This window comes from Nicotiana attenuata, unplaced genomic scaffold (genome assembly GCF_001879085.1).
Source record: "Nicotiana attenuata strain UT unplaced genomic scaffold, NIATTr2, whole genome shotgun sequence".
In the NCBI taxonomy this organism is placed as follows: Eukaryota; Viridiplantae; Streptophyta; class Magnoliopsida; order Solanales; family Solanaceae; genus Nicotiana; species Nicotiana attenuata.
Window position 1 is genome coordinate 297,743 of NW_017670438.1, and position 13,841 is coordinate 311,583.

General features: G+C 42.0%; 1 protein-coding gene across 1 annotated transcript; it reads left to right on the plus strand.

Annotated features, from left to right (window-relative positions):
* Positions 1–504: 504 nt before the first annotated feature.
* LOC109239408 (craniofacial development protein 2-like) lies at positions 505–1,194 on the plus strand. The gene has a single exon (XM_019405975.1). The coding sequence runs from the start codon at positions 505–507 to the stop codon at positions 1,192–1,194; it is 690 nt and encodes a 229-aa protein (XP_019261520.1).
* The last annotated feature ends 12,647 nt before the right edge of the window (positions 1,195–13,841 follow it).

Here is a 13,841-nt window from a genome sequence, read left to right on the forward strand (position 1 = left end):
TATTATGTGAAATTGGTATTCTATTTTTATTTGCGGTGAAATTCCGGTGAAATTGACAAATCGCCTAAACTTTCCTATACACGGGTTCGGGAGGCAGCATCATTCAGCGGATTTGGAAGCGCGTTTGGACATCCCCGACTGTGATCCAGGTTCTATCTTTCTTGAATTGTATTTGCTCACATCCATTTATTGTTTGTCGGCAATTTTGATTGGATTGATTGCTTTTTCTATCTTTTCTACTAGTTTTTTAAGCTTAAGGTTTCATCTATTCATTTTAATTCTGCATTTGCATAGGGGTAGTTTTGTAGACGTGGTAGATTCATTGTTCTAGTGCCTGCTCGCGTTACTGTTCTCGTAGTAGTTCCTTTGAGTTGTTTTTAGCTTTTGGGTTCGTAGTTTGTAGTCCGTCGTTCCTGTTACTGGTTCTTAGTGGTAGTATTTACCTAATACCTTTTGCTTATAGTGGCGATAGTGAACGATGTGAGAGTAAGGTCATGTCCTAGGATGGGGCTGGGGGTGGGGTCCAGGGATGGGAAGGGGGGTAAGAAAGCCTCTAGGCTGAGAGTTGGGTCTTGGAACATTGGGACGTTGACGGGGAAGTCTATAGCATTAGGTAAGATTCTTCAGAAGAGGAAGATCAATATAGCTTGTGTTCAGGAGACTAGATGGAAGGGTACTAGGTCACGAGATGTAGACGGGTTTAAGCTATGGTACTCAGGGAGCGCTGGGGGTAAGAATAGGGTAGGTATTTTAGTTGACAGAGACCTCAGGGAGCTCGTGGTTGAGGTTAGGAGGGTAAATGATAGGTTGATGAGTATTAAGTTGGTAGTTGGTGGGTTTACTGTAAACGTGATTAGTGCATACGCTCCTCAGGTAGGTTTGGACCAGGAGGTCAAGGAGCAATTCTGGGAGGATTTGGACGAGATGGTGTGTAGTATCTCGCACACAGAGAAGTTGTTCGTTGGCAGAGATTTCAATAGTCATATTGGGGCTAGTGCTAGGGGTTATGATGATGTGCATGGCGGGTACAGTTTTGGGGATAGGAATGAGGGAGGTAATTCACTATTGGATTTTGCTAGAGCTTTTGATTTTGTTATAGCTAACTCAAGTTTTCCGAAGAGGGAAGAGCACCTGGTCACTTTCCAGAATTCAATGGGCAAGACTCAGATTGATTATTTTCTCTACAGGAAATGAGATAAAGGTCTGTGCACTGACTGCTAGGTCATCCCAAGTGAGCACCTCACGACTCTACATAGGCTCCTAATTATGGACCTGGAGATCAAGAGGAGTAGGAGGAAGAGGGCGGGGTGCAGGCAACCTAAGATCAAGTGGGGTAACATGACCAAGGACAAAACTCAGAAGTTAGGGGAGAAGTTGTTGGCTATGAGGGCCTGGATGAGTAGGGGGACGCGTCTAGTATGTGGTTCACGACTGCGAATTGCATTAGGGTAGCTGCTAGAGAGGTCCTAGGGGTCACGAAGAGCTCTCCTGGGGGTCATAGAGGGGACTAGTGGTGGAATGGAGAGGTTCAAGGTAAAGTGGAAGCTACGAAAGCTGCTTATCTGAAGCTAGTGGAGAGTACAAACGAGGAGGAAAAAAGACTTATCGGGAGTGTTACAGAAAGGCAAAGAAAGAGGCGAAGTTAGCAATTTTGATGGCAAAGAATGCGGCATTTGCTCGTTTGTACGAAGAGCTCGAAGGCAAAGGCAGGGACAAGAAGTTGTACCGGTTGGCCAACATGAGGGAGAGGAAAGCCCGCGACTTAGACCAAGTCAAGTGCATCAAGGATGAGGATGGCAAAGTGCTGATGGACGAGGCACTTATTAGGAGAAGATGGCTGACATACTACCATAAATTGTTGTACGAGGAGGGGGATAGACGCATTGTGTTGGGTGAGTTAGAGCACTCTGAGAGTCGGCGGGATTTTGGGTACTGTAGGCGGATTACGGTGGAGGAGGTGGAAGGGGCAATGCGTAAGACGTGCAGGGGCAGAGCGACGGGGCCAGACGAAATCTCGGTGAAATTCGAGAAGAGCGCGGGGCGGGCAGGTTTGGAGTGGCTCACTGGGCTGTTTAATGTTATTTTTAAGACAAAGAAGATGCCTGGAGAATGGATGTGGAGTACGATGGTTCCGCTTTACAAGAACAAGGGTGATATCCAGAATTGCAACAATTATAGGGGTATCAAGTTATTGAGTCGCACTATGAAGGTTTGGGAGAGGGTGGTGGAGGCCAAGGTGAGGAGGTACGTGTCTATTTCCGAGAATCAGTTTGGATTCATGTCGGGGCATTCGACTACGGAAGCGATTCATCTGGTAAGGAGATTAGTGGAGCAGTACAGGGAGAGGAAGAAGGATTTGCATATGGTGTTTATTGACCTTGAGAAATCATACGATAAAGTCTCGAGGGAGGTCTTGTGGAGGTGTTTGAAGCTTAGCAGCATTCCGATAGCGTACATTAGGGTAATTAAGGATATGTATGATGATGCTAAGACTCGGGTGAGGACTGTGGATGGTGACTCGGAGCATTTCCCTGTGGTGATGGGGTTGCACCGGGGATCGGCTCTTAGCCCATTTTTATTTGCCTTGGCGATGGATGTACTGTCGCAACACATCCAGGGGGGGTACCTTGGTGCATGCTATTTGCCGATGATATATTGTTGATTGACGAGACGCGTAGCAGAGTTAATGCGAGGTTGGAGGTTTGGAGACAGACCTTGGAGTCTAAAGGTTTCAAACTGAGTAGAACCAAGACAGAATACTTGGAGTGAGAATTCAGTGACGGGACCTATGATGCAGACATAGAGGTTAAGCTTGATGCTCAATTTATCCCTAAGCGAGCGAGTTTTAAGTATCTCAAGTCTATTATTGTAACGACCCGGCCGGTCGTTTCATGAGTTACAACCCCGTTTCCCCCATTTTTGCTTCTTTATGTGTTGTTCAGCTGTATTTCATCATATCGTGTTGGTTGTTCTGTGTTCGGAGTGGTCTTGGAGTGGAATGAGACACTTAGTCTCTAATTTAGGAGCTTAAGTTGGAAAAGTCAACCGGATGTTGACTTATGTGTAGAAGGTCTCGAATGCAAATTTTGATGGTTCGGATAGCTCTGTTATGTGGTTTTGGACTTAGGAGCGTGTTCGGAATGTAAGTTGGAGGTCCGTGGTAGATTTAGGCTTGAATTGGCGAAATTGGAAATCTGGCGTTTTCCGGATGGCGGTGGAAATCTTGATATCGGGGTCGGAATGGAATTCCAGAAATTGGAGTAGGTTCATTGTGTCATTTGTGACGTATGTGCAAAATTTCAGGTTATTCGGATGAGGTTCGATAGGTTTTGCCATCGTTTGCGGAATTTGGGAGTTTGGAAATCCTTAGGCTTGAATCCGAGGGTGATTTGGTGTTTTGATGTTGTTTTGAGTGTTCCGAAGGTCTGAATAAGTTTGAATGGTGTTATGTGACTTGTTGGAATGTTTGGTTGAGGTCCCGAGGACCTCGAGATGAATTTGGATGGTTGGCAGAAAGTCTGGCATTAAGTTAAGGCTGCTGAATTCGCTGCTTTTGTCATTTCCAAACCTGCGGATTAGGGACCGCAGGTGCGTGGTCGCAAATGCGATATGTAGATCGCAGATGCGCATTTTCTCCAGCAGGGGAAGAACCATAGATGCGGTGTGTTGGACGCATCTGCGGCACCGCAGGTGCGATGCGTGGGGCGCAAATGCGGTCCTGGACGTTTAAGTGGAAACCGCAGGTGCAGTTGGTTGAACTGCAGAAGCGGCTGCGCAGGTGCGTGATTAGGACCGCAGATGCGGAAGTTCTGGGAAGAAAGTATATAAGTTCCCCTTCGCGAATTTCTATCATTTCTTTACCATTTTTGGACGAGTTTGGAGCTTAGGGCTGTGATTTCAAGAGGGAATCAAGGGTTTTCAGTAAGGTAAGCTACTTGGGCTTTGTATCTTGTGTTTATGACGATTTTTTCGTTGTTTAATCTTGATACTAGTGTAAATTAGGGAAGAATTTGGGGGATTAGGGCTTGAAATTGGAGTGTTTAAATTGGCGATTTGAGGGACCATTTGAGGTCCGATTTTGATAATTTTGGTATGTATAAAGTCGGGAGTGAAAGGAGTTTCTAGTTTCGCAACTTTTGTTGGATTCCAAGATCTGGGCCCGAGGTCCGGGTTTGAGCCAAATTCAGGATTTTTTGTCTACTTTGATAATTTTCGGGTGGGTTTCATTCCTTTAGCGTATATTGATGATAATATATACTGATTTTGGTTAGATTCGGAGTATTTGGAGGCCGGATCGAGAGGCAAGGGGCATCGCGGGTTAGAGCTTTAGCTTGGTTTGAGGTAAGTAACGCTTCCAAACTTGGTTATCAGGGTTCGAAACCCCGAACTATGTGTTCTATGATTAATATTGAGGTAACGTAAATGCCAAGTGACGGGCGTGTGGGCGTGCACCGTGAGGATTGCGGCCTGGATCATTCCATGGCACCGCTTAGTGACTCTTTCTTGCTGATACCTGTGTAGTGATTATGTGATTAAGTTAATGAATTGTAAATCATGTTAATTACCATGTTAAGGCTTCACGCCGATACTGATGAGACCCGTGAGGTCGTTTCTTACTGGCATATCATTAGCTTCATTGATATTCTGTACTCAGTCTTGTTCATGCATACTATATCATATCTCAGTCTCGGTTATTGTTATTTGGCACATCATATCATTGTTTCGGGCTAGTTTCTTGGCATCGTGAGCCCGTGTGTGTAAGACTGGAGAGTTATGACTGAGTGAGGCCGAGAGCCTGATTATAAGTGACAGTATGGGATCGGGCTGCACGCCGCAGCGAAATATTGATTATGCCTTCGTTGGCTTGTTATAGCGCTTGGGCTGAAAGGAGCCACTCCGGAGTCTACACACCCCCATTGAGCGCAGTTGATATTATTGAGGGATGAATCTTCCCTGGACATGGATCTTGTCCGAAGTATTTATACCTTGAGATGGACCTTCTCCATAGGGTTGGAATGGCCTTTCCTCGGTACTGTATGACTGTTGTCAGTAATGTGTATATATTCCGGGATGGATCTTTCCTGGGCCGGATGGCCATATACAGGACCGAGTGGTTGAGCACTTGAGAGTAGAGGTACATGGTACATTTTCATGCTTTATATGCATTGGTACGCAGAGATTTGCTGAGCATTATACTTCACACTGTTCAGATTTGTATTTACTTAATGTTGAACTGAATACTTGAACTGCAAGCATGCTTACTTTACTGTACAGTTTAATTGTATTACCTGTTGAGGTTTGGTTCGTCACTACCTACCAGTCCAGAGTTTCGACTTGTTACTTACTGAGTTGGTGTATTCACGTTACCCCCTCCACCTTGTGTGCAGATCCAGGTATCTCAGGCCACGGTAGCGGCTGTTGACTATTCCAGACGCACCGGAGATAGCGGATAGCTGCCTGACGTTCGCTGTTCCGCCTTCTCCTTCTTTATCTTCCTTCTAGTATATTTGGATATTTCAGAATATGTTGGTCTAGTTGTATTTCAGAACAAATGTAGTATTGCTCATGACTTAGTGACACCCGAGGTCGGGCGTTTTTATTTTTCCGCTTTTATTTTGGGTTTTGGCTTTATATCTTTTATGGAATTTCAGTTGAAAATGGTATTATCTAAGCTTTAAATAAAATGTTGAACTATTTTGGAAATGTATCGGTTGGCATAGTTTTACGATTGGCGTCATCACGACCAGGTCGGTTTTGGGGTCATGACAATTATCCAGGGTAACGGGGAGATTGACGAAGATGTCGCACATCGCATTGGAGCGGGATGTATGAAGTGGAGGCTCGTTTTCGGTGTTTTGTGTGATAAGAATGTGCCGCCAAGACTAAAGGGTAAATTTTATCGAGTGGTGGTTCGACCGGCTATGCTGTATGGGGCTAAGTGTTGGCTAGTCAAGAACTCCCACGTGCAGAAGATGAAAGTAGCAGAGATGAGGATGTTGAGATGGATGTGTGGGTGTACCAGGAGAGATAAGATTAAGAACGAAGCTATCCGGGACAGAGTGGGAGTAGCCTTCGTGGAGGACAAGATGTGGGTGTCGAGACTGAGATAGTTCGGACATGTTAAGAGAAGAGGCATTGATGCTCCTGTCAGGAGGTGTGAGAGGTTGGCCATGGAGAGTTTGAGAAGAGGTCGAGGTAGGCCTAAGAAGTACTGGGGAGAGGTGATTAGATAGGACATGGCGCTGCTTCAGCTCACTGAGGACATGACTCTTGATAGGAGGATGTGGAGGTCGAGGATTAAGGTAGAAGGTTAGTAAGTAGTTTATAGTTGTTCACCGATAGTCTTAGTAGCATGCATGTCCCTTCATATTATTAGATTTTTATTACGTTATGTGGTTTTGTTCACCTCAGGTATTGTATTCCGTTATGCTATTATTCGGTACTATTTATCCTTTATCTCCCCCTTTTTCTTTTCTCTTCCTTCTTTCTTCCTTCCTTGCTTTCCTCTTCTTCTTCTTGCCTAGACCCCACCTGTTGGGATCAAACTGGGTTTGTTGTTGTTGTTGTTGTTGTACTCTTGATATAAAATCTAACATAGCTTATACAATGTCTGGTTAGGTTTTTTTTCATACCGTATAAAATAATACATGTATAAATATTGAAGGGATCTTTATATTATTTTATGCCGGAGAGAATGAGAAATAAGAATGCTTGTATTAAATAATACCCGAATTAAACCAACAAATGATAAAAATACTCATTTATGTTAAAGGTGCTACTGAACACTTTTTTACTATTTTTTCATTTTCTACTATTGCTATATATCCGTTTGTTTGCTTAATGTTTGTTTGATTTTTCAGAAACAAAATTTTATAAACAAAAACAATATATTTTATATTATATAATGTGGGACTAATTTTTAATACAATAAATCAAACATTCAAAAAGAATTAATCATCACATAACTAATATATGCATAACTTAACTCTTACATAACAAATACATGCATAATATTTTTCCGAACCAAATGACTCCTAAGTGTCGTAGGATAAAACATTACTCTCAGTTGTGGATTTAGAACAGTTTTAAAAGAATGGGGGTCTTTAACAAATACCCAGGCGGGGCAAAATAGTTACCCGCCACTGCCTTCATAGTTTGCCCCCTACTCACTTATTTTTAATACCCCGTCAAAAGCCAACCAAAAATAAAGTCAAGTTGAGCTTCTAAATCAAGACAAACCAAGCTAAGCTAAGCCAAATGAGTAATGAGAGGATAGGTAGGGATATTTAGTTTTAATTGGGTAAGTATATATTGTAATTAGTTTTTAAATGGGTAAGAAAGATAATTATTTTTAGCTTAATGAGTATTTTGCATAAATTGCTCTAAAAGAATCACCTTTGGGCCAAGTAATTGACGATTGTGTTTGTCCTCCGCTGGGCTTTGATCCATGCTAATTAGGCCCAAATGTGTTGATCAATTTGGGCCATCTTCTGGCTCTACTTTGGTCAAACCCCTACACCTATGCTTGTAAAAATAGCACGGGCTAGCCAATTTTCGGACTGGTCATTCAAAAATAGCCAGTATTTGCAAAATTATTGAAAAATAGCCACTATTTTGTTGTAACAGGGAACGGTCCAGCATAATATATTGGAGATCGGTGCACCTGTGTATGAACTTCCAGCATATTATGCTGGAACTCCAACACGCGGAAAGTTCCAGGATAATATACTGGAGATTGGAGCACCTGTGTATGAACTTCCAGCATATTATGCTGGACCGATATAAATTATGGAACTCCAGTATATTATGCTGGAGTTCCAGTATACTTATGCTGGAACTCCATTATAATATGATGGAGTTCCTGTATACTTATGCTGGAACTCCAGTATACTATGCTGGAGTATTTTTCGGATTTTGAACAGTGTTTTCGTTCAGATTTATCTTTACATGAAAAGTGGCTAAATTTCGATTACTTTTGAAACTGTGGTTATTTTTGAATGACCACTTGTAAATCTGGCTATTTTTTAATTTCTCCCCCTATGCTTAGTACAGTAATATTTTTTGAAAAATATTTCTAGAAAGTAAAATAATAAAATATTGTCTAAGTTAGATCGGAAAATGTACAATATTTCGACAATTTAATTATTGAGTATTGATAATAATTTTAGCAAATTAGATTACATCTTGACATAAGTTTTATGTATTAAAGATTAATAATAATATTTAATTGTTGATGTGACTTATCATATCATAAAAGCTCGGGATGGGCCAAAAAAAAATGTGGAAAATGAATGAAATACCCATAACCAAAATATTAGGGAGAGAATATAGCAGCACTCTAGCGGCATCCTAGTGTCTAAAGTTAGAAATAGAAGACAAATAATTTGAGATCGTGCCATCATTGTCTTTGACCTGAATACCTTTATGCAAAGTAATCAAGTCAATGTAAATATTTTAACGTCACCCTTTTTTCCTTTCCATTTTTCACTTTAAAGTTACTTGGCAAACTTCAAGATGAAGATTGTTGTTTCTTAGCGACATCGCCATACATTCTCAATTTCCTAAAGTAGAATCATCTCCAGATAAGTTAAAAGCACCCATAACAGCGGTCTCAATGGGTGACAAATGGTAAGTTGGGCTAAAGGGCGGGTCAAGATAGGTTAGGTTAATAAATGGGTCATTATCCAATTCAACCCAAAGTGTATTTGGGCTAAAATGGGCTAGACAATGGGTCATAGCCCAACCCGCCCAACTTGACCCATATTTTAGAACTATGCTCATCTTGCATAAAAAAACCTTTTACCTTAAAAAGTGTAATTTGAAAAATAAATAAACAGAAAATTGAAAATACAAAAAAAACAAAAAAAGTAAAAACAAAATTTTAGGGGGTTAGTGCGCGCACGGGGAGGGGGGGTTGGTTTAGTAGGGGTGGGTGGTGGGTGCAGAAGAAAAAACAGAAAATTGAAAATATAAACAAAAAGAAAAAAAAAATTGAGAGGGTTTGCACGGGGGGAGGAGGTAGGGGTGAGTGGGTGGTACTGAAAAACAAAAATTTAGAAAATTTAAAAAAAAAAAAAAAAGTAAAATTGGGGCAACTAAGTAAATTTCTAGATACGTTGAGTTGAGATCCCTTTGTTTTAGGTGAGTTTCATGTGTTGTATTTGGGCTGCTTAATGGGTCCGAATAAGCTGTAAAAAATAATTGGTTAACTTGGGCTCAGCCCAAATAGACCCATGAGCTATAATGTTTGTAGCTCAACGCATTAATCTCTTGGCGGGATAGGCGAATTGGATGGGTTTGGGCTCAAATTGCTACCCATAGATCTCATTAAACATGGGATATTGCTCAAAGCTACAACCTAACACAGGGTATTGCACTTACATAATCATTTTTTTTTGGTTTTCACCCGCATAGCTAACTAATGTTCTTTTTATAATAATGTTTATACAACATTATATATTATTATATTTACTCTTATTAAAAATAATGTATCCACCTTGAACAAACTTGTTTAATAATGTATAAACATGTATCAATCTTGTACAAAAGTATATAAAATATATAAACGTCATTAGCTATAGTGACGAATTATCCACTACAATCAGGGGTTTGTTTTTCTTTGTTCATAGAATTTCACTACAAGGAAACTGCGTATTACTTGGAAAACTTATCTAGGGATTTTTGTCCAAATATTTTCTACGAATTTTTGAATTACTTTTTCTTCTTTTTCCTTTTGTGGATATTTCTCCGTACGCCGTCGGAAATAACAATTTTGCCGGTGATTTGTCCATATAGCTGGTTGCCGGAACCATTAAAGATTTGTCAAGTTCGAGATTTTTGGCTGAAATTGGACGGAAAATCCACCTTTCTTTCAATCTCATTTCTTTCTTAAGGTTTCACTCTGTCAAGTATCAAGTCCAATAAATAAACTCTGAATCGATAATTTAGGATTTGCAATTGTGTTCAAGTTTCAACTTTAACTTTATTTGAACCGGCTAAATTTTGGTTTTTGGTACATTTTTTCCATTATAGTACATTATAATTCTCCTCATATCATTTTTTTTCTTTTTGGAATTTGTCATCGAAGGCGCAAGGTGTAGTAATACTTCACTGTTTTCTTGGACTTTTGGGGGTGTACGGTAAATATGGGCTTCCTAATAGATTCTCATTCCTCATTCTTGCTTTTCTTGTTGAAAAGATCTCATCGTTCGGGTTTTGTTCAAATCTATTGTTATAAAGAGGAAACTTCCGGCTTGATTGATTGGTTGTTTCCCGGTCCAAAAGCAATAGTCAATTTACGCAGTCAAGAACTCCTCGCCGGTCTCTTGCTCCGGCTCCGGCAAAATCGATCTAAAGTTTGGCGAAATCGTTGGTGCATCTTCGGGATTTATTTGAACTGTTCATAATCTCCCCATATTCTCTTGGTTCCGTGGGTGTTTGATGTTTTTTGCAGGCATCAGTTTATTGCTGTTTGGCGGCGGTAGGGAGGTGCGCGCGCACAAGTAGTAGTGCAGCAGATATATGCCAGGTTCCGCAGCATCGGGCGTATACCAACTCGAAAGTTCCAGGTTCTATTCGCGGGATTTGGTACCTCCCGTCTCCTGTTTCTCTGTCTCTTGTGTTAATTACTTTGTTGCCGTAATTTTCGCACTAGTCTATTCAGTCTAATAATGGGCTTGTAGTTACTATTTGCTCCCTTTGTTGTTATGTTGGTGTTTTTTCTTTTTCATTTTTAGAGCTTCGTTGGTATAGAGACTGTGGTTTGTAATGGCAGAGTAGGGTCATGTCCTCGGGGAGGTCGGGTGGTCGGGAGGGGGGTAGGGCGAGGGTCAGGGGGTGGGACTGGGCCCAAATGGGGTAAAGGGAACAAGATTGCATGTAGGTTGAGAATTGGATCGTGGAATATAGGGACGTTGACGGGTAAGTCTATAGAGCTGGCAAAGATTCTTTAGAAAAGGAGGGTCAATAAAGCGTGTGTGTAGGAGACTAGGTGGGTAGGATGGAAGGCGAGGGATACAGGCGGGTATAAATTGTGGTTCTCTGGAGTCATGAAGGGCAAGAACGGAGTGGGCATTTTGGTGGATAGGAAGCTCAGAGAGTCGGTGGTAGAGGTTAGGCGGGTGAATGATAGATTGATGGCGATTAAGGTAGTAGTTGGAGGGAGCACCTTGAATGTCATTAGCGTTTACGTGCCGCAAACGGGTTTGGACGAGGAGGTTAAAAAGCGCTTCTGGGAGGCGCTGGATGAGGTGGTGCAGGGTATTCCGCCTACGGAGAAGTTATTCATAGGAGGGGATTTCAATGGTCATATTGGGTCGTCTGCTGGTGGCTATGGTGAGGTGTACAGTGGCTTCGTCTTTGGTGATAGGAACGGGGGTGGTACCTCACTGTTGGATTTCGCTAGAGCTTTTGAGTTGGTGATCGTTAACTCTATGTTTCCGAAGAGGGAGGAACATTTTGTTACTTTTCGGAGTATGGTGGCTAAGACTCAAATTGACTATCTCCTCCTCAGGAGGTGTGATAGAGGGTTGTGCGAGGATTGCAAGGTGATCCCGAGTGAGAACCTCGCGACTCAACATAAGCTCCTGGTGATGGACGTCGGTATCTTGATGAAGAGGAAGAAGAGGTTTGTACGGGGTCAGTTGAGGATGTCGAGAGCTTTGTCTAAGGATAATGCACGGAGTTGGAGGGGTGGCTGACGACTATGGGTGCCTGGAAGAGTGGTGGGGACGCTAGCGCTATGTGGACGGCGACAGAGGACTGTATAAGGGAGGCAGCCAGAGAGGTGTTGGGAGTTTCGAAAGGTTACTCTGGCGGGCACCGAGACGACTGGTGGTGGAATGACATGGTCCAAGGTAAAGTGGAAGCCAAGAAAGCGGCTTACATTAAGTTAGTAGAGAGCACCGACGAGGATCAGAGGAAAGCGAACAGAGAAAGATATAAGTAGGCCAGGAAGGAGGCGAAATTAGCGATCACAAAGGCTAAGACTGCTGCATTTGGCCAGCTGTATGAGGAACTTGGGGGCAAAGGTGGGAAAAAGAAGTTAGTTCGGTTGGCCAAAGCGAGAGAGAAGAAGGCTCGCGACCTGGATCAAGTGAGGTACATTAAAGACAAGGACGGTCGAGTATTGATGGAAAAGGCCTAGATTAGGCAAAGATGACAGTCGTACTTTGATAAACTTCTGAATGAAGAGGGGGATGGAAACATCGTGTTAGGGCAATTGGGGCACTCCGAGAGCCACCGCGACTTTAGGTATTGTAGACGCTTTGAGGAGGTCGTGGGTGCGATGGATAAGATGAGTCGGGGCATAGCGACTGGACCAGATGAGATTCCAGTAGAGTTTTGGAGATATGTGGGTAGAGCAGGCTTGGAGTGGCTGACTGGCTTGTTTAATGTTATCTTCAGGACGAAGAGGATGCCTGATGAATGGCGGTGGAGTACAATGGTTCCGGTGTACAAGAAAAAAGGTGATATCCACAATTGTAACAACTATAGGTGTCTAATGGGCCGGGTTGACCCGTAATCGGACCGGCCCAGATCGGTTTAAACCGGACCCGGACCGGCCCGATACATAGGGGTCCGGGTGGGGCTGGGTAGGAAGGGTAGAGGGGGTTGGTCCGTTTATTTTTTGTAACGGTTAACCAGACCGGTCAAACCCGGTCCACGTGAACAGTGCCGTGTACCGGTTTAACCGGCCCGGACCGGACCAGTACAATGGCTAATTCTTTTCTTTTTTTGTTTTTGTTTAATTTTTTGAAATCGGTGGGGCCCACTAACCGTTGGCAACGGTCACCCCTGGCAGGGATCCGTTGCCCAACGCGTTAATTGCATTAATAGCCTCTTTTTTCTTTAAAATTTAACCTTTTTTCAATTTACAAAATTAACCTTCTCTAAAACTATAAATAACCCCCCCCCTCCCCTTTTCTATCTCTTCACTCAACTCTCATTTCTCAATCTCAATTTCTCTCATTCTCTCATTCTCCAATTTTCAAGACTTCAAGTCTTCAATTCATCTTCTAATTTTATTTGGCTTCTTGTTTCTTGAATTTAATTTATCGTGTTTTATCATTCGGATTTTGAAGTTTGAACAATTGAACTTCGAAATTAGAATACTTGCTTGACGTTTGTTCGTGGTAACATCGGAATTGCGTAATCAAGTACTCAATTTATGTCGAATTCGGCGCACTCCTCCAACTCTTCTCTTATTACTATTTAATTGCATATTATTTAGCTTATACTTTAATTTTACAATATGCTTAATGCTGACTAAAGAGTCGTGTAGAAAAGTTTCTTGTAGGGAAAATAAAAAAAGAGGTGGTCCTTCAGCATCTGGTAGTAATAGTAATACCCCATTTACACATGTTTCCGAAACATCGCCTAATGATAATATAGATTATGAACAATTACAAGAAAATTTTGGAATAGAAGATAATGAATTAGGAATGGAAGATGAGATACCAGCTACACCTACTAGTGCTGGAGCTGGTAGTGTTGGAGTTGCTACAAGGAGTGGTGGTCGTGGCACTAGTAGTAGACCACCTGTGGCTCCGACTATTAATCGTAGAAAAAGAAGTAAGGTTTGGAATTTTGTTGAAATAATTCAAGGTACTGATAGAGTTAGATGCACACTTTGTAAAGATGATTTTAAACATTTGACTGGAGGAAATTTAGGGGGGACTGGGACGCTTAGTAGACATATGAGAATTGAACATCCCATAGAATGGGGGCTCTGATGGTGATGGAAATCAAACAACTCTTAACCCTACTACTGGAGGACTTATGAAATATGATAAACTGAAGGATCGTGAGGAGTTAGCAAAAATGATTGCTTTGGGTGTCTA

What these genes read in the sequence shown, in the direction of transcription:
- LOC109239408 (XM_019405975.1), top strand. Translation starts at nt 505, where the DNA reads ATGGGGCTGGGGGTGGGGTCCAGGGATGGGAAGGGGGGTAAGAAAGCC.